This window comes from Aplidium turbinatum, chromosome 5 (genome assembly GCF_918807975.1).
Source record: "Aplidium turbinatum chromosome 5, kaAplTurb1.1, whole genome shotgun sequence".
Lineage (NCBI taxonomy): Eukaryota > Metazoa > Chordata > Ascidiacea > Aplousobranchia > Polyclinidae > Aplidium > Aplidium turbinatum.
Window position 1 is genome coordinate 8,732,728 of NC_137476.1, and position 18,444 is coordinate 8,751,171.

The window sequence follows — 18,444 nt, forward strand, 5'->3', positions numbered from 1 at the left end:
CAATTCGCATGTAACAGCACCCTTTATTGGTCCCCAGACGTCTTTTGTTCGTTTATAACGTCACTTTAATCCATCACGTTCACCACAAACGATCAGTTTTTTAATCCAGTTATCGCTGCTGCTTGCAAAATGTCTTCCCTTTATTTTGCTACGTCGTTCGCAGCAGAGAATTTAATTAACTGAATTAACTTTTTTCCCGCGTGAAAAACTATCACGTGTAAAAAGCAGCTCTCAAGCTGACCTTTAAACAACTCAAAGCAACAGTTTTACGTGCACTCGTGCAGTAGCCTACTGTATAAACTATTAACTTTTTTTCTCGCGTGAAAAACTATCCGAAGTCACGACGATAGCGAGCAAATCCTACATTATTTAGCAAAAGCTGAACGCTATGTGGTAGAGAAATCCGTGTCAAAACCGAAACAGCTGAAGATCAATGCCTTTTGTGGCTAATAAACAATGAACTTCTCTACTACTGTATGTAACGAGCTGTATTGCGCAAATTTCCTGTAGGCTACCTTTCGCTGTAGTTTTTTTTTTTAAGCAATTTCTTTGTTTACTGTATTTTCTGCGTGACTTTTGTCAGTTTGGTGGTACACAGTAAACCTGACTGGATTACACACCTCTTTCTTTAATCAAAAGACAGTTTTGGAATAGTTTGCGGTAGTTCGTCTATAACGTCAATTCGGCTATAACGTCAGTTTTTGCAAATCCCCTAGAGGTGCCGTTATAGGCGAATTCTACTGTATTATTAAGTCTTTTATTCAATGCGCTGTCAAATAAATATCTATTTTGTATTCTTCTCCATTCCGACAACATTATTTTTGTCAGTTCTGTTCATGTTCAGAACTTGTGCTGAAAATGCTCTCTGAACGCACCAAATTCAATGTTAATTTTAAAAATTTTCTGGGGGAGGTCCCCCAGACCTCCCGCTGTTGCTTTGCCGTCACTGAACACCCTGTCAAAGCGGTCACGGTACGCCACTGAAACGTGGGTTTGATTCCCACCTCTGTTATAGCTCTTTTTTCTTCTGTAATTACCAATCAAAGTTCAAAGTAATAATTACATGTAATTCTCTGGCTGAATACTGAAATGGTCACAATTGGACAGATAACGTTACATCTCATTGGTTCGTGGTTGAATTGGACAGAAGTCTATGGATTGGATATCTGCATGTTAAAGTGCCTTCCACATTATATGGCACTCAAATCCTAAGGATAGCCAAAACACAGAGACGCCGTGAAGAAACGCAAAAATGACCTATGGAGAACCTGTAAGGGTAGGCTACACAGACTCTAACACAACAATAGGCTAAGCATGGAAAGTGACGTCAGGGAACCTAAAAACGATATACGGAAAGCTCGCAGAAGCTATACCGGCTCTTAACAAAGAGTTTTAAATTGAAAGAAAATACAGTATTGGAAAAAAGTTTCATGGTAAGAAAAAATTGTGAAAAAGCATAAAAAATTACATAAGATATATTTTAATGAATAAAATCAGTGTATTATTTCTTGACACGTTGTGCAGGGTTGTGCTAGGGACTTTATATTACTATTACTGTAATATAGGCTATAAAGTCCCTAGGTTGTGCTATTAGCGGTCCGCAGGAAAAATGCGATCGCAATGTGAAAATATGTGAAATAGGGATGATGTGAAAAAAACGGGCTTTGGTTTCTCGCTTGCCCCACAAAAAATTTGAAATGAAACATATTAATCCAGTAAATTTGTCAAGCTATTTAATCGTACCACCGTAATACTGTTTTTGAACGATCATAATTCGTAACTCTGCGTATAAAAACCTGTAGCTTAGTCCTAAAAACTAATTTATTATTGTTAAATTAATTAATAATTGTTTAATTAATTTAATCTGGGGTGGTAAAAGGATAGACCCTCGGCCCCAGACGCTCACACGACGACGACGACGACGACGACGAATTAACAGAAAAAGTTGATGTAGTTTTTGTATGAACATGTAAAATATGTAGGACACTTACCCTATGTTAAATCTGGTTACATTACTTGGCTTTTCATGTTTATGGATCAACAATACAAATTAACTCTTCACCGAAGGTCTGTCGTTTCTATAAATAAAATGATCGGACAACGGATACTATTCGGATGGGAAAATAAATGAAACCAATCGACCAAAGTTGACCGCTGAAGGAGCGTCGAATTAATGGGCCAAAAATTTTCATGACAAAATTTCATAGTAAAATATACTTGAATCATTTTCTCACGGACCACATAAAAGATTTTGTCACATTGTCTAAGCCTGGTCTACGCTATTATTGTAATAAATCCTTTTTGTGAGCATTGATCCGCTTAGTTTATTTTTCCGCATTATCAAAAAACGTTCCCTATGCCTGCGTTCCTTTCCTTTTGTTTTTAAGGTTCTATATTTGTTTCAGAAATTTTCCATTTTTAAAAAATCGAATTAGCCTTGACCTCAGCCATAAGCAAGCAATTTCAATTGTTTTAGTTGCTTTGAGAGGTAGAGCGAATGTTTTTGTTATACGCTTTGGTTATTTTAGGTAGAGCAAATGTTTTTGTTATCTGCCCTGATTCTTAGTTGGTTATCGCGTGACTTCTGGAACGAAGAAGCTTCAAGATCAAGCGGTGCTGGTTCGACTCTCGGGGTGTGCGCTTGAGCAATGCACGTTAAGGACTGCTCTCTATTCAGCGGTATCTAATGAATGGAATAATTCCCTGGCAACAAGACTTCAACAACCGCAAACTTCACTCTGTCAATCTCGGTGACTGGGCCTGCGTCAGTGATTCAAAGCCTCTACAAGTATGCAAAACTTCTAGGATTAAGCTTTGCAAGAAGCTTTTCCAGTTTGAGGATAAAGATTTAATCAATACTGTGCAGTAATTTTTGTTTTTAACTTTGTTTGAATGAAATTAGTTTATCAAAGGCAGTGGCTATTTGACCGGCTCTGGTCTTTTAATCTGAAACACTATTTGACTGGTCATGACGTCACTGTATAGACACTTTTTTCTCTTTCAAAGCAAAAGATGAGAAGAGAAAAAAAGTGCCTATGATATAAGTTCTAAATTCGACAATTATATGCAACTGGATCAGTGGCGCGTACAATCTTTATGTGGCTGGTGTTCCAGAGAGAATGAGTTCGATACTACTCGGAAGTGTTCTTTTTTTTAACTAAACTTTAACCCGAAGTGTCTCAATCGTTAGGCTGCTGCATTTTCGTGGTCAATTTTTAATTTGAGTACCGTAGCCTACAGCCCAATTTTTTATGTCTTTCAAATATGAGTAGGCTAATAGAGTTAGAGTTTTTTTAATTTGCTGGAATTTAAGATTTTCTCTAAATAATTTTTCGTTTGACTAAGAACAACACATCTTGACAATAGGTTTGTGATTTTGTTTGTCGTGTCCAGGCTTACACTCGGTGGTTGAAGATTTAGATTAAGTGGACAGGAAGGCAAGGAAGCCAATCTTCGTGTCCACCTTCAGGCATGTCTTTAAGTGTCCTGCTAAAGACACAGCTACATGCTCTTAAGCGGTGTCGAACTGGCGCCTTTTCGATTGCCGTTCCAGGGTTCTCACCACTCGGCTATGCAGCCGACGTTTGTGATGAATAACATGTATGATAGCCTATATTTCGTTTTACTTCAAAATTCTTTAATAGAATAAATATATTTTTTCTTTGGAAACATCCTGCAACACTGACGGTGCTGAAAAATGCCTGTAGAGTGACAATGGGTATTCAGAGGCACCCATGATTGATAGTCTATATATATGATATATGAAACGTTTTTGCACACTAACTTCTTCTAGATCCAGTTTAGTTGTAAAGTCTACATTTCACTTGCAGGTTTATTTTAAAATATCGTTTGAAACAATCACTGAACACTGTTATTTCTGTTTTATGACAAAGAGTATTCACTGAACATTCATCATGGCTATGCAAGCAGCTCGTCGGGCTAATGTAAGTGTTTGATAGGCTGTTTCATGTGTTTATTGAATACTTGAAATTATATCATCAGTCAGTGTCACTTTTGAGATTAACAACATTATCAGTAGTCAATCAATTTTATTTTCCATCCAGTGGATATCATGAGATTACTATCAAGGAATTAATAACTAACAATTGCTTCTAAATGAAAAGGAAGCAGCCAAAGACCACTTTATATGCTCAGTGGTTACGTGCCCGGCTCAAGATCACGCGGTGCAAGTTCGACTTTCGGGGTGTGCGCTTGAGCAACGCATTACAGGACTGCTCTCCATTCAGCGACACTAGTAAATGAAATAATTCCCCCCAGCAACAACACTTCAACAATCGAAAAACTTCACTCTGCCAATCTCGGTAACTGGCCCTGTGTAAGAGCCTCTACTAGTATGCAAAACTACCAGGAATAACCAATCAAGGTTTTGTCAGTCCGCGGATAAAGATTCAAAACCAACCAATCATATAATAAGTAAAAAAACAACAAGAACATTTAAAGTCAAACTGAATTAGTGATGATTGGTCGAATTACAATCATAGACAATATGTTAGGATGCAGTTAAGTATACAAACCTAGTGCTGCCATTTGAGGAATTCTGCTCTAATTTGAGAAAACTTCAAAGCCCTTGAAAAACAAAAACTTGTATATAGCCTAATATATATAATTTGGGAAATTTTGATGTCCTGAAGCAAACCCTAACTTAACCCAACCTACGTAATAACTATGATGAAACAAAGCTTATTGCAACCAAAGTCGTAAAAATAGCCACTTTAAGCCTAATTTCACAGTAAACATATATATTGTAGCCTAGGAAACACAATTTGAAGTGTGATGTTACGGGTCTGCTACTATTCGGTGAGTCCGATTTGGTGAGTTCCTAACCTCTAATCCCTAACTCTAAAACGGCAATGATAATTAGGCTACGGTACCCAATAATTTTTAAAAAAATAAAAAAATCCCCCGTTAAGGGTCGGACTCACCAAATCGGACTTACCGAAACGGGCCATTCCGGATGTTACAGGCCATCAAAAATTCTAACTAGGAATGTTTGAAACAAGAGCATGAACTGCAATTACTTAGTACAACTGACATATTGTTTATTACATAATACAATGCAGGCTTGATAAATGGGTATATACCACAGCTGTTCTCTGAGCAATATATGTTGCATGGCTCTGTTTTAGATCTTTCAAAGTTTTACCACCGTTTTTTATTCATTGGTATGCTTGTATAGAACCTAGTGCAACTGGTACAAGTTTTTTCTCAAACATGATATATAATGATAAACAATGAAATAATATTTTCCTGAGTAATGGTATCTGTTTGATGTTTCATTAATATCTGTCAATTTAATTTTCTTGTCTCCCTTTTTTTCAATAGGAATATTGTAGTATTGTGAACTTAGAAGGTGTGAAAAATACTTAAAGTGATATGCTATTTTGTAGGTCCGCTTACCTCCAGAGGTTAATCGAATCCTATACATCAGAAATTTACCATACAAAATCACTGCTGAAGAAATGTATGATATTTTTGGAAAATATGGAGCTATCAGACAGATTAGAATGTGAGTTATGTACAGCATTGCATGTAATTGTAAAGTGCCATCAACTTATGAGCCCTAAGAAAATTTTACTATCAAAAATTCTAAGTTAACAAATCGTAGCCAGGCTTCTGAGTTAATTTTATGAACGATTGCATACCAGGTATTGTTTATTGACACATGATGTGTAAACAATGCAATTAACGTATCTGTTAACAAGCTGACTGTACTAATAGAAAATCTGTATATATGTCTGAACACCAGATATAGCTTTGTTTTTAAAACCATGTTATCAAAAATTCACTTTGTTGTCTTGAAAAGGATTGGTTTCTAAAGTGTATTGAGTATCGACAAGAATTGTAAACATTTTTCTGAGCATCTGACTCATTTCGTTCATCAGTTTAAACTAAAACATTTCTGAAACAATTTTAGAGGCACTACCTCAGACACAAAAGGCACGGCATATGTTGTTTACGAAGATATATTTGATGCAAAGAACGCCTGTGACCATCTGTCAGGCTTCAACGTATGCAATCGCTATTTGGTTGTTCTTTACTACAATCCTAACAGGGTGAGTTTGCTTCAAATTTAAACTTTGGAATAATTGGATAAGTATATATGTTTTATTTGACGTTATACAGAATATACATATATATAGCAAAATAGGGATGGGCATTTTCGAATAGTTGAGGATTCGAATCTATTCTAGAATAATTATATCGACCACTCAAGGCACTCAAGTTAGAAGTTAAAATTTTTCCATTGCACTTGCACATTATTGTACATTTGTACAACTTTTTTGCTTCAACAATTGCTGGTGAACATCAGCTCTTTTTACAACGTTTGCAGACATTGAATCAGTGTAAAAAAAGGATTGATTTGCTGACTGGGTTTAATCAATGTGTGTTCCAAATTTGCGTGGGCACTTTTATTGCCGACGCCAAATTCGATGGCTGCATCACGCTAATTATTGACCTTGAGAAATTGAATTAGCAATATTATATTTTAATATAGTTTCGGGAGAGAGTTTGCTTTCTTGTACGAAGACAGACAAGTCACCACAATACAATAGGGTTGAGCATTATAACATTAACAATATATTTTACATATTTACAATTAATTTTAACAATCGAATGTTTTCGGCTTAGCTTAAGGTAAGCCCTCACCAGGAATCTGAAAATGTTTATAAAATGCAAGAAATTTCAACTTTACGAAGGTAATTAGCTAACTGACTAGTGCAGCGGTTCTCAACCAGTGGGCCATGGCTCACTGGTGGGCCATAGAAGCATTTTGAGTGGGCCACAGACATATTTTAAAAACTGAAAGATTTATTGAAATATTTTGTTTCATTTGTGTCACTATAGTCAATTTTACACTTGTGTGTTTGTTTAGTTACAATGAATGATGCTGCTGTTTTTAGCTACAAAGTGGCAATCATCATTCTATCTAAGTATTGCAACATAGGCTACAGTACAGTTTTACATCAACTCAGTTTTTACAACACTTAATGATGTAATAGACTACTAGTTTGTGGTTACAATTAAGCCATCTTTATAAGCGGTAGCCTTAATTGTTGAACTTCTGCAGATGCGCTTTTTAGTAGGCTGCATGCAGCATTTTATTTTGTGGGTTATTTTGGGGAGGAATTGACAATACAGTGCTTGAATCTTTAAGTTTGATAAAAATTACATTCAGTATGCAGCCTACCAGGGGCGCCGGAAGCGGGGGGCAGGGGGGGCGAAAGCCCCCCTGCCCTCAATTTTTCTGCGGATGGGGGGGCAATGATGCCCTTTTGAGGTCATGTAAGCTACTGCACATTTTGCAATATAACAATTTCTGCTATTCGCTTTTAGCCTAATTATAATCTTTCATTGTTGCCTCAAAATAATATTCACCACACAAAATTCTGTATCACAGTATGTTACATCATTATAACATAGCATGATGCCCTTCCGTGCTATTGTTCTTTGCCTAAAACTTAAAAAAAAAAGGCCTTTCAGCCACAAAAGTGCCCTTTTTTCATAATCCTGCCCCCCCAGTCAAAAATCGTTCTGGCGCCCCTGCAGCCTACATCAATTTTTGATAACAGAAAAGAAAAAGGACAATGCGTATTATGTTGTAAAGTTCTTAGTCATCCAAATTACAAGGAGAAGGATGAAGATGTGAATTTTTTTAACGAAAAAAAGATACTGTGAAGCGTCAGCGCCTGGATTCAACAAGGGGATTCCAGCAACATTCCAAAGGCAATGTTCTGCTGCTTTTTGTTTATAAACCTTTTTGTAATTTTTTTCTTACATAAAAACTGAATGGGCCACAGAACTTTTATGCAAACAAAAGTGGGCCACGAAAGAAAAAAGGTTGAGAACCACTGGACTAGTGACTATAAGCATCAAGAAATACACAGCGATTAAAAGCAAAACTATGGAAAACAGACAGACAGTCGGAAAAACAAATCACATTATTAGGAAAAGGCAACTAGGTAACTAGTAACTACAAAAGAATTTGCACCACAGGGTACGTGATACATCTAGTAAATGTTGAAGAGAATAGATGCGCCTCCCGCAAATAATTGTTTACTTTTCATAAAAAACTGTCCGATTTTACGAGCAAACGTTTTAGATTTTTTTCCCACAAACGGAATGGACGAGCAATGCTTCATGTTTAGCTCATTTTCAGCCTTTTCTTTTTGGTTGGAATTCGCGGAGATAAACTGATTCAATATTTTCTCAAAGTACAATCTTGGATACCCATTATTATAGAACATTTGTTTTAATTTCTTTGTTTCAATATTAAAAAGAGCATCATCACAGCAAATCATTTTAGCACAAGCTAATAGGCACATGATCAAACCGGATTTCCATTTCAATGGGTATATTACATCAGAATTCAAAAACAAACCAGTATGGGTTGGTTTGCGCCAAACTGAAGTACAGTATCAAATCTAGTGGCATTAATTTTAATTTCTACGTCCAAAAAAGGCACGGTTTCGCGTGCTTTTTCAATTGTAAACTTGATGTTTTTATGTTGAAAGTTCAGCAATTCTAAAAGGGCTTCACATGAGATCTTATTACTTTAAATACCGCAAAAATACCGTAAAAACAGTATTACGGTGGTACGATTAAACAGCTTGACAAATTTACTGGATTAATATGTTTCATTTCAAATTTTTTGTGGGGCAAGCGAGAAACCAAAGCCCGTTTCTTTCACATCATCCCTATTTCACATATTTTCACATTGCGATCGCATTTTTCCTGCGGACCGCTAATAGCACAACCTAGGTACTTTAGTCTGTAACGTAAGAACAACTTTGGGGGAAATGCTAGAAAGCATTATGATTTATGACTGACATGTTTCATTTAAGTCTTTTTACTTTGAAGCGGTTTTGGCGAACATGATATAGGGTTTACCATCACCAGACTAATCCAGAAATAGCTGGCCATTGACCTACAAGTTTTCCTGTCAGCGTACCCATAGTTTCAGCAGCTGCAGTGCTACTGGAATTGTATTTCTATGAGAAAACTAGTGAGAATATTATTGTTATTAAAACATATTGTGACATCACTTGTGTTTTGCAGCAATTCAAAAAGCGTGACGCTGAGAAGAAACAGGAACAGCTGGAAACTATGAAAGCAAAATATGGAGTTAGCACCGATTCCAAGAAGTGATTTGTGTCAAAACTAACAACACTGATTCTAAGTAAAACGGACGATGTCTGCCCAGGCAAACCGTCTCCTTGTACAGTGCAAATTTTGACATTTCTGTACCTTATTTTGCCCACGTGAAGGTCTGCATAGTCGTAGCGACATAGGCAGAGTTGTCGACTTTACTCTTGCGCCACACGCTATCTTATATGACGTCTTTGACATCGCTTTGCATTTTTACGACTGATGAACCTAAACTTGAGTTGCTCAAAGTCTCATCATATTTGTGTAAATTATAATGCGCCCAAAATTCACGTCTTATTATGTGTACCATTTACCAGAAGTGTGCTGGCAAGAACTAAAGTCCCGCACAAAAACCTTTGATTATTTAAATTCATATCCAGAGGCGGATTTACGTAGAGGCAAATGAGAGGTTTAACTCATGGAACTCCCCGCTCCCAGTTAGTTTACGCGTGTCAATTTCAATGCTCTGGCATTTTCTGCATCGAATTATTTTTCCTTCGAAACACTTTTCAACAGATAGCTTAGTCAAGCCCAAAAACAACGCCAAAGTGTGGGCAACTTCGCCTCTTATTATATTTATATTTGTTTGTTTGTTTGTTTATCTTTATCCTGCATTGCGGGAAAGCGGACTTGAGCGCTATGCATCGGTGTACGCCTTCCGACGTACACCTGACCACCGCTGCAGCCGACTGCAATGTCTGTTTCCGGTTGTCTACTATACTTATGACTTAAATTTGGTACTACCCATTACTCGAAATCGATCACTGGGTAGAGGCAATTATCGTAAAGTTTCTTGCCTAGAGAAACAACAGCAAGTGCGGGTGGCTGGAGTCGAACATGCAGGCTTTCGACTGTGAGCCCAACGCGCTAACCACTCGCCATTGCAGTGACCAACAGTGGGCCAACAGCCAAGTAACTAACCCTGTTGGCCAACTGTTTGGCCTACTGTTGGTCACTGCGTTTCCAGTCCAGATTCTACTACAGTATTTAGAAGTCCATGGAGATATTTCCAGGCTAGATTGGAGGGCAGGAAATCATTAGCCACTCAACAGTCTCGTTGTCCAGGACCCATGGACAACTAGAATTTTTGTAATCTTTCAAAATTAGATTAGAATTATTATCAGAGTAATTTTAGCTTTTACAAATTAGACTAGGATTAGAATTAGAGCTACCAAAGTTTTCACAAATTGGAGTAGAATTTAAACTAGATTAGAATTAGTTGGACGCAGTTGTCACATATCTTTTTTTAGTTGGATAAAAACGCCAATGTGGCAACTCGGATCAAAGTGTCATTCCACCATCACAGCGTCAAAACCACTTGGGTTATAACATGTAACGTCAGTGAATTGATGAATTAATTGAATTTTTCATCACTTTGCTGCTCAAGATATGGAATGACATCTTGATCGTTTTATTGCATTTTCTTTGTAGGCTATAACGTTGATAAGAGCGCAGTATCCTTCCATTTGCCACAAAATACTGTTGGACAAACTAAATTTTATAGCGAAACTGGAGATTGGATAAGAACTACAATTAGAGCAAACAAGTTTTTACCATATTAGAATAAAAGTAGAATTATTGACATTTCGCTCTAATTTATCGAATTAGACAACTAGAATTATCTAGCTGTCCAAGTCTGCCCTCACTCCATGCGCACCGTTTGGAGGCCGGTGGATTAGGCAGTGGTGGATGACCTGTTCAGTAGCACCACACTCGCATTCTGATGAAGAAGACAGGCCCCACTTGTGCATGTCCGAACGAAAGCGGCCGACTCCAGTTCGCAGGCAGTTAAGCCTGGCCCAAGCAAGCCTTGAGAGGGAGATCCCCGGTGGACGGGGATCAGCGTCGGGTATAAAGTAACGGAGCGTGGAGATGTGGTTTTGCCACTCCATGTTACACATGTGGTTCGTCCAGTGTTTCGCACTTAAACCAAGTTCTTCTGCGTTCTTAAGTAGCCTAGTCGTTGTGCGGCTGGCACAAAGGGCGTCTTGAAATCAGCCGCTGCTTTATAGGTAGTGGTCGCTTAAATGCTGCATGGAGGGGATGGTCGGCTGGTCGGGATCCAGAGCGCGGTGAGCGAGAGAAATCGTGGCTCCTTTACGGCGCAGCTCAGCAGGTTGGATGCCTGCTAGGCAGTGATGTACGCGCATACGAAAAATATTGACGCCGTCAGCGTAAACGCAAACGTTCGAAAAACCATACGCCGTATGCGTCAACGTAACTTGTAAAAAAATTTGGCGGCGTCAGCGCATACACTAGCTCAAACTCATTTTGTTTGCTCGGTACAAACATTCACACGGTATAAACCACTCGAAACAAACAAGTTTTATCTTGAATTTCCACGAAGAAACACAAGCATCTGAAAGTGTTCATCTGACATTTTGCTGCGTTTTTTGGTTTCAACATGGTTTTCGTATGTTACTGACGGGGGGGACCACGTGAAGGTGCTTGTCTTCCTCCCCATCAGTAACATACGAAATTATACAAAATACGTATGCGAAACGAAGCTTGTCAAACAAGAGCTAATGAGCCCAATCCATCAACCACCACATGGAGCGCCTGGACTGAAGGCCCTGGATGACGAAACTGTCGAGTGGCTGATGACATCATGCCCAAACATATAGTCCAAAAGAACAGCTCATACGACGAAGAAGAACATGGTTTTGCCCATTGAAAACATTTTTTCAACTGCAGCGTTGGAAGGTATTGGCGTGTTGTAGCGAAAAAAAGATATTAAAAAGTATGCGTTGACGCTATGCGCGAAAAAACCGCGAAAAATTTACGGTGTAGTCTCAAGCGACAACTAGGCCTATCTAAAAAAATGTGGTCGTTAGCGTAAACAAAAGTCTACGCCGCAAGTCTACGGCGTAGAATTTGCGACGTATACGTACATCTCTGCTGCTAAAATGGGTAGGTAGTCCGTCAAAGTGGGACGTAGGCATCCAGCAGTTACAGTAGGCCTACGCAATGCGTCGTTGATGGCGGTAAACAATATAAAAGACTGTTACAAAAGCTCGATATTTAATAGTTTACAATCATCACGTCATGGATCATCACGTCACTTTGCGTATAGCAGCCTTAGCCCTTGTCTACTCTTCAGCAGAGTAGGCTACTGTGCACCTGTTTGGTGCCGCAGTGCTCATTGCCATAACATCGACATTGCCATAAACAGCGCCCTACGCACAGTGACCGGATGCTTGCGTCCCACACCATTGGACAATCTCCCCATTCTCGCTGGCATCCAACCCGCTGAGCTTCGTCGCAAAGAAGCCACTCTGTCACTCGGTCGACGGGTACTGGAGCCTAACCACCTTCTCCACCACAAGATCTCTGCTCTCCCAAACGAGCACCCCTGTCGACTAAAATCAAGACACCCATTCGTGACAGCCGCTTAACAGCCGCTCAACGAAGCTGATGTACAGGACATCTCTGCGGCTGCTTGGGCGGACCATAAATGGAGTTCTGAATGGAAGTCAACCGCCACCAGACTCTATTCGTTCATCCCCGACGCCGACACACGCCCCATCGGCCTAACACTACCAAGACAGGCATGGGTGCGCCTCAACCGTCTCCGTACGGGCTTCGGGCTTTTTTGCTCAACCATGCACCTTGAATGGCCTCTTCCTCCTCCTGTGAATGTGGTGCCGAAGAACAGACCGCAGACCACATCATCAATGACTGTTCCATCTTCAAGCCACCTAACGGAGTGGAAGATCTGCGTGTCATGGATGATGAAACCAAAGACTGGCTGCTCTCTAGCAGCCTTCCAGTGTAGTCCGGGAACATCGTGAATCTGGGATGGTAAAAGGATAGACCCTCGGCCCCAGAAGCTCATACGACGACGATGTCATAGAGTTATGTATTGTCGGACATCATTCAGTTTGTTCGTGGGTGAAGGTTAACAAGCAACCTTCTAAACTACAATATGTTTGTAGCAGTTGCCAAATGTCTTTTATAAGGCAGCTAAGCCAGTGTAGGTATTTTCAAGTGGATGTGCCCAACTGCCCAATACCTGAATTGAATACTTTTCCGATAAAACTGTTAGCTTTCAAAACTTGTCATTACTGATTGCCTTCTCAAAAAAAGAGGAAGTAAAAGTATTATTCACACAAGTATCTTCAGATGGCCCAAAACATAGGCCACGTTTTGACTTGAATTAAACCCTCCATAATCCTCTGTTTGATTGACAGCAAACTTTATCACGATCTAACTGAATCGAGATTTTTCAACGAAGTCACTGGATCGAGTTGCCAGTAATTCTCACACAAATAGTGAAACTTCAACTGATCAGGAGCGAATATTCTCCGTCTGGAAGGTTAATTAAATTCTGAGCAAATATTTGATACACTTCTGGTCTATGACCATTTCGGTGTGTTGTCGGTGTCAACCACAGTGTGGTAGATGCAGTGGCGTAGCTAGGGGGGCGGGAGGGGCGGACCGCCCGGGCGGCACGTCTGGGGGTGGCACTTTCAGACTACGATTTTTGATTTTGATTATAATCTGATAAAAAACGCATTTCATTTTCACATGCTTTTTCTTGAAGGGGCGGCAAAATCTGAATCCGCCCCGGGCGGCACATTTCGGCACATTCCCAGCTACGCCACTTGGTAGACGTGTTTAATAGGCTATGTAAGCTTTCACCTACGGGGCTCAGCAATAAATCTCTGACCACTTTAACCTGCCAAAATTTTGCGTTCTCAACATCAATTGCTCTTATGTAAGACGAGATATGGAAATCGCACCTATCCAGTTGTTACTGCTTTTGTTTGCCTATTTGTGTAAAAAAGCTGAAAGTTCACATAAATTAAAAACTCGCTTGAAAACATTATGCCTGAAAGTACTATAGGCTACCATGTTTTTTTTTTGTTTTATCACAATCGTCCTGTGTACAGCCCAGAAGCATAGTTTGCACTGTAGATGTGGCGCTATTGAAAAGTTATTTAATTCTTACACCAACTAAACTTGAATCAGGTTTTGAGGAAAATATCTTCTTTGAGATGTCTATGCCAACGTTGCATGAAAGCAGGAACCGCACACACCACAGTTAAGCAATCATGAAAAACAATTGGAAGAAAATTCAGGCTACATTAGGTCGGATAGAATCGGTAAAAATCTGTACAGAAAAGATCCCGACAGTAAAATAGCCACTCGGAAAGCATCCCTTCTTTCGAAAAATTATAATATTTTTTGTATGAATTTTTCCTAGAAGAAGAAGAAGTTCTTTTATTTTGCATCATCAGCACATGCGAAAAAACAAAACAATACAAGATTACAATATGAGCTAGGTTGTTTGCTGATGACGATGGGAGTGACAGAAGGACCAAACTGGTCATCGAGTCTGCCACACCCGTGTGGTGGTGTCATGGCTTATTTAAAATGGAACGGTGTCGAAGTTGAACGCAAATAATGATTGATTGATATATTGATTGATTTGATTGATAGATATATATTATATACAACATAAAAAAACAATACACATACGAAATTTAACAGTGCAATATACAAAAAAACAAAAAAAAAACAACAAAAAAAAAAACAACAAAAAACAGAACTACTAGAAATGATGCAAAAATACAAAATGGCATATACAATATACATACAACACAGCATACTGGTAAGACAAAAGCAAATATACAGTAATTAGCGAGATACGGTGAGAATAAGTAGAAGCAGTTTGATGGTACTATAGGCTATCAGTTACTTATACTCAGACATTAAGTGCAGTTTTAATTTTTTAGAAAACATACTAATTGTTTGCAGTTTTCTTAGCTGTTCCGGTAATTTGTTCCAAGTGTTTGTTCCAAGAAATTTAATTGAGCGTTGACCAAGCTTTGTACGCATTCTTGGTTTGAAAAGCATATCTTTCTTAGCACCTCTGGTATTATAGTTATGAGTTTCCTTACTAGGACGAAAGTACTCAAAAAAAATTGCTGGTAGATGTCCTTTATTGCTTTTATAAACAAACTTGCATACTTCTATTAAAAACATGTCTTCGATTTGTAGCAAGTTGCTTTTATTGAAAAGAGATTTGGTGGGAATTCTGTCCTTAATCTTGGTGAAGTTTAAACAGCGAATGATGCGATTGTGTACTAGATTTAAAGGATACAGTTCCGTTTTAGACGCACGACCCCAACAGATAATACCATACATTAGATGGGAGTGAACTAGAGCATAGTAAACTGCTCTTAATGTCTGGGAATTTACGTACTTTCTTAATCGATATAGAGCACCACAGCTTTGAGAAAGTTTTGTTGAGATTATATTGATGTGCTGTTTCCATGATAACGACTCATCAAATGTTATTCCTAAGTATTTGTAGGTGTTTGTGCGTTGCAATCTGGTATTTTGAAAAGTTATTTCTAGATTTGAATTTTCTCGGACAAACTTTGACCCAAACAACATGTATTTGGTTTTGCTTACATTAATTGTTAACTTGTTTGTATGCATCCAGTTTTGAATCATTAGGAGGTTAGAATTCACTTTTTCTTGCAATCTAGTAGGGCTTTTATCCTTAATACATAGTAGTGTATCATCAGCAAACAAACGAGTCTCAAATTCAGAAGCGTGATTAAGGTCATTAATGTAGATAATGAACAACAGTGGACCAAGAACTGAGCCTTGGGGTACACCACATTTGATTTCTTCATATTTAGAATTTGTAGTACCAAACTGCACAAACTGGTAACGGTGATTTAAGTAAGACTTTAATAAATTATAAGCATTTCCTCTGATGCCATAATAATCTAGTTTCTTTAAAAGGATTTCATGGTCAACAGTGTCAAATGCTTTAGCAAGATCAATAAAGATACTACATGTAACAAAACCATCATCACAATTTTGTAGTAGTTGTTCATAGATATCCGTAGCAGCTAATGTGGTTGAATGTCCACCTCTGAAACCAAACTGTTGTTGGGACAAAACATTGAATTTTTCAAAAAAATTTACTAACCTTTTATGAATGATTTTTTCAAAGATTTTAGAGAAACATGTTAAGATGGAAATAGGCCTGTATTGATCAACTTTATTTTTTGGTCCTCCTTTATGAAGGGGTATCACTCTTGCAATTTTATAGCTATCAGGGAATTTACCAATTGTCATAGATTCATTTATTATAGAAGCTAAGATTGGGCTTATGACATACTTCAATCTTTTTATTGTTTTGATAGTGATGCCATCTGGACCAGTTGCTTTTTTGTTATCTAAGCTGTTGACAATGCTTAAAATTTCCATTTCATCAGTATTTTCTAAGTGCAGGGAATTGAGAAGTCTGCCTCTCATCAGGGACAATGGATTAGAAGTGGTTTTTGGAACTTTGGCTGCAAGTGAAGGTCCCACTTGAGTAAAATATGTGTTAAATGTATTACTTATTTGCACCGGGTCGGTTGTAACTTTATGACCATTACTTAATGAGAAGTTGGTTGCATATTGTTTATTGTGTTTTTTGTTTGTACGGCCAGTAATTTCATTTATTATTTGCCATGTTTTGCTAGAGTTGTTTCTTTCTTTGTTTATTGAAGTTTTATAATAATTAGACTTCGATTTTTCTTTCACATGAGTAAGCAGATTTCTATATTTTTTGTACTTGGTGTATAAATCATTACTCTTAAAGTTAGATTTATATAGTTGCTTGTACATTTTATTCCTCGTTTTGATGGAGGATAGAATACCCCTTGACAACCATGGCCTCAAATATAACCGGCTCTCTTTTTTGCTAAGTTTAGTATAGGGCATATGCTTGTTGGTTTCATCATTAATAATCTGTTCCAAGGTTATTACTTTTTCTTGTGGTGTCATATTGAATGTCATGTTGTTATCAATCGATTTTGCAACATCATTTACAAACTGGTTTTCATTAAAATTCTTCATACTACGTATCCGGATGTGAGTGTCTTCAGCAGACTTGGAGTGATTGTCTAAAGTAAATTTAGCAGCTACAGGAAAGTGGTCAGTGATATCGCTTTGAATAACAAAGGCCTGAGATTTTATATTAAGAGTGGATTTTGTATAGATATGGTCAAGCAGCGAGCTGGAATGAGATGTAATCCGTGTTGGTATGTCTATTAGGCTATTTAAACCAAAACTTTGCAAAACATTTTTGTAGGATAAAATATTTTCTGTTGTAGAATTTAAAATATTTATATTCATGTCACCAGCTATCACACAAAGTCCTTTAAAATTTTGTAACTTGTGTAGCGTATCACTAAATGAATCAATAAACATTTTGATGGATGCACTGGGATGTTTGTAGATGACACCAATGATTAGTTTCCCTTTGCCTTGATCACCACAAATATTCTCAATCCATAAGTTTTCACAGCCTTCAATGTTGAGTTTTAGGTCATGTCTGACTTGGTACAGGATGTTATCCTTAATGTAAAGGCAGACTCCCCCAGCATTTGTAATGGAGTCCTCATGGACAAATTGGTACCCTGGTAGTGCTATATTACCAATTGGATCAAAAGGTTTCAGTTTGGTTTCAGAGATGGCAATTATTTCAGGAGGTCTTTCTAATGGAGCGAGTACTCTCTCAATTTCTTCCTTGTTTTTTCTAAGGCTACGAATATTAAAATGTATAATATCCAGTTGATTATCGTTACCAAAATGGTGACACAATTCATCTTCACCAATTAATTTGCATGTATCATCAAGATCTTCAACACTGTCAAGCCATTGATCATTTAATTGTGTCATACTGCTATCAGGGTTATTTAAAGAATTATATGACATTTCCAAAGCAAAATGTGACATTTCCAAAGCAGTTTAAAAACGAGCAAAAATAATAAGTAAAGAGAAAGAGGAAAAAATACACCCACCATCACAGCTTTTTTAGATCGTCTTCTTTGTTAATCATAATTGAGTCGAATCCATCACTCTTTCTCACAAATATCCGTCCATTTGTAGTCCAAATATATCGGTATTCTTTGCTTTTTGCTTCTTGTTTGCAGAGCCAGAAAAGCCTCTTTCGTTGTTGTGTTAAATTTTCGTTGATGTACAGTTCTCTCATTCCTTCTATTGGGAATACTTGGTCTCGAGCAGCTTTGCGATTTTTATAGATGCGGTTGCGCACGTTGCGATTGCTGAAGCGCACGATGACCGCAGGTGGTTTCGTATCATCCTTCTGTTGTAGTCGATGTGCTGCTATAATTTCATCTTCTTTTACTTCAACATCGAGCTGGCTGGCCAGTTGAATAACAATGTTGCAAATATCTTCATTTTTCTTCACTGGTATTCCGACAAACTCAAGATTTTGTCGTCTTTCGTATTGTTCTAGATTAT

At 38.0% G+C, this 18,444-nt stretch overlaps 1 protein-coding gene across 1 annotated transcript; it reads left to right on the forward strand.

The window, feature by feature from the left end:
• Nucleotides 1-3,828: 3,828 nt before the first annotated feature.
• On the forward strand, nucleotides 3,829-9,455 carry LOC145770528 (splicing factor 3B subunit 6-like). Its single transcript, XM_082582200.1, has 4 exons — nucleotides 3,829-3,944; nucleotides 5,409-5,527; nucleotides 5,936-6,074; nucleotides 9,079-9,455. Exons 1-4 carry the CDS (start codon nucleotides 3,915-3,917, stop codon nucleotides 9,166-9,168), a joined length of 378 nt encoding a protein of 125 aa, XP_082438326.1. The 5' UTR covers nucleotides 3,829-3,914; the 3' UTR covers nucleotides 9,169-9,455.
• The last annotated feature ends 8,989 nt before the right edge of the window (nucleotides 9,456-18,444 follow it).

What these genes read in the sequence shown, in the direction of transcription:
- LOC145770528 (XM_082582200.1), top strand. Translation starts at nt 3,915, where the DNA reads ATGGCTATGCAAGCAGCTCGTCGGGCTAAT. An exon ending in AAGCAGCTCGTCGGGCTAAT is followed by an intron (nt 3,945 to 5,408) that starts GTAAGTGTTTGA and finishes GCTATTTTGTAG; the next exon opens with GTCCGCTTACCTCCAGAGGT. An exon ending in GCTATCAGACAGATTAGAAT is followed by an intron (nt 5,528 to 5,935) that starts GTGAGTTATGTA and finishes AAACAATTTTAG; the next exon opens with AGGCACTACCTCAGACACAA.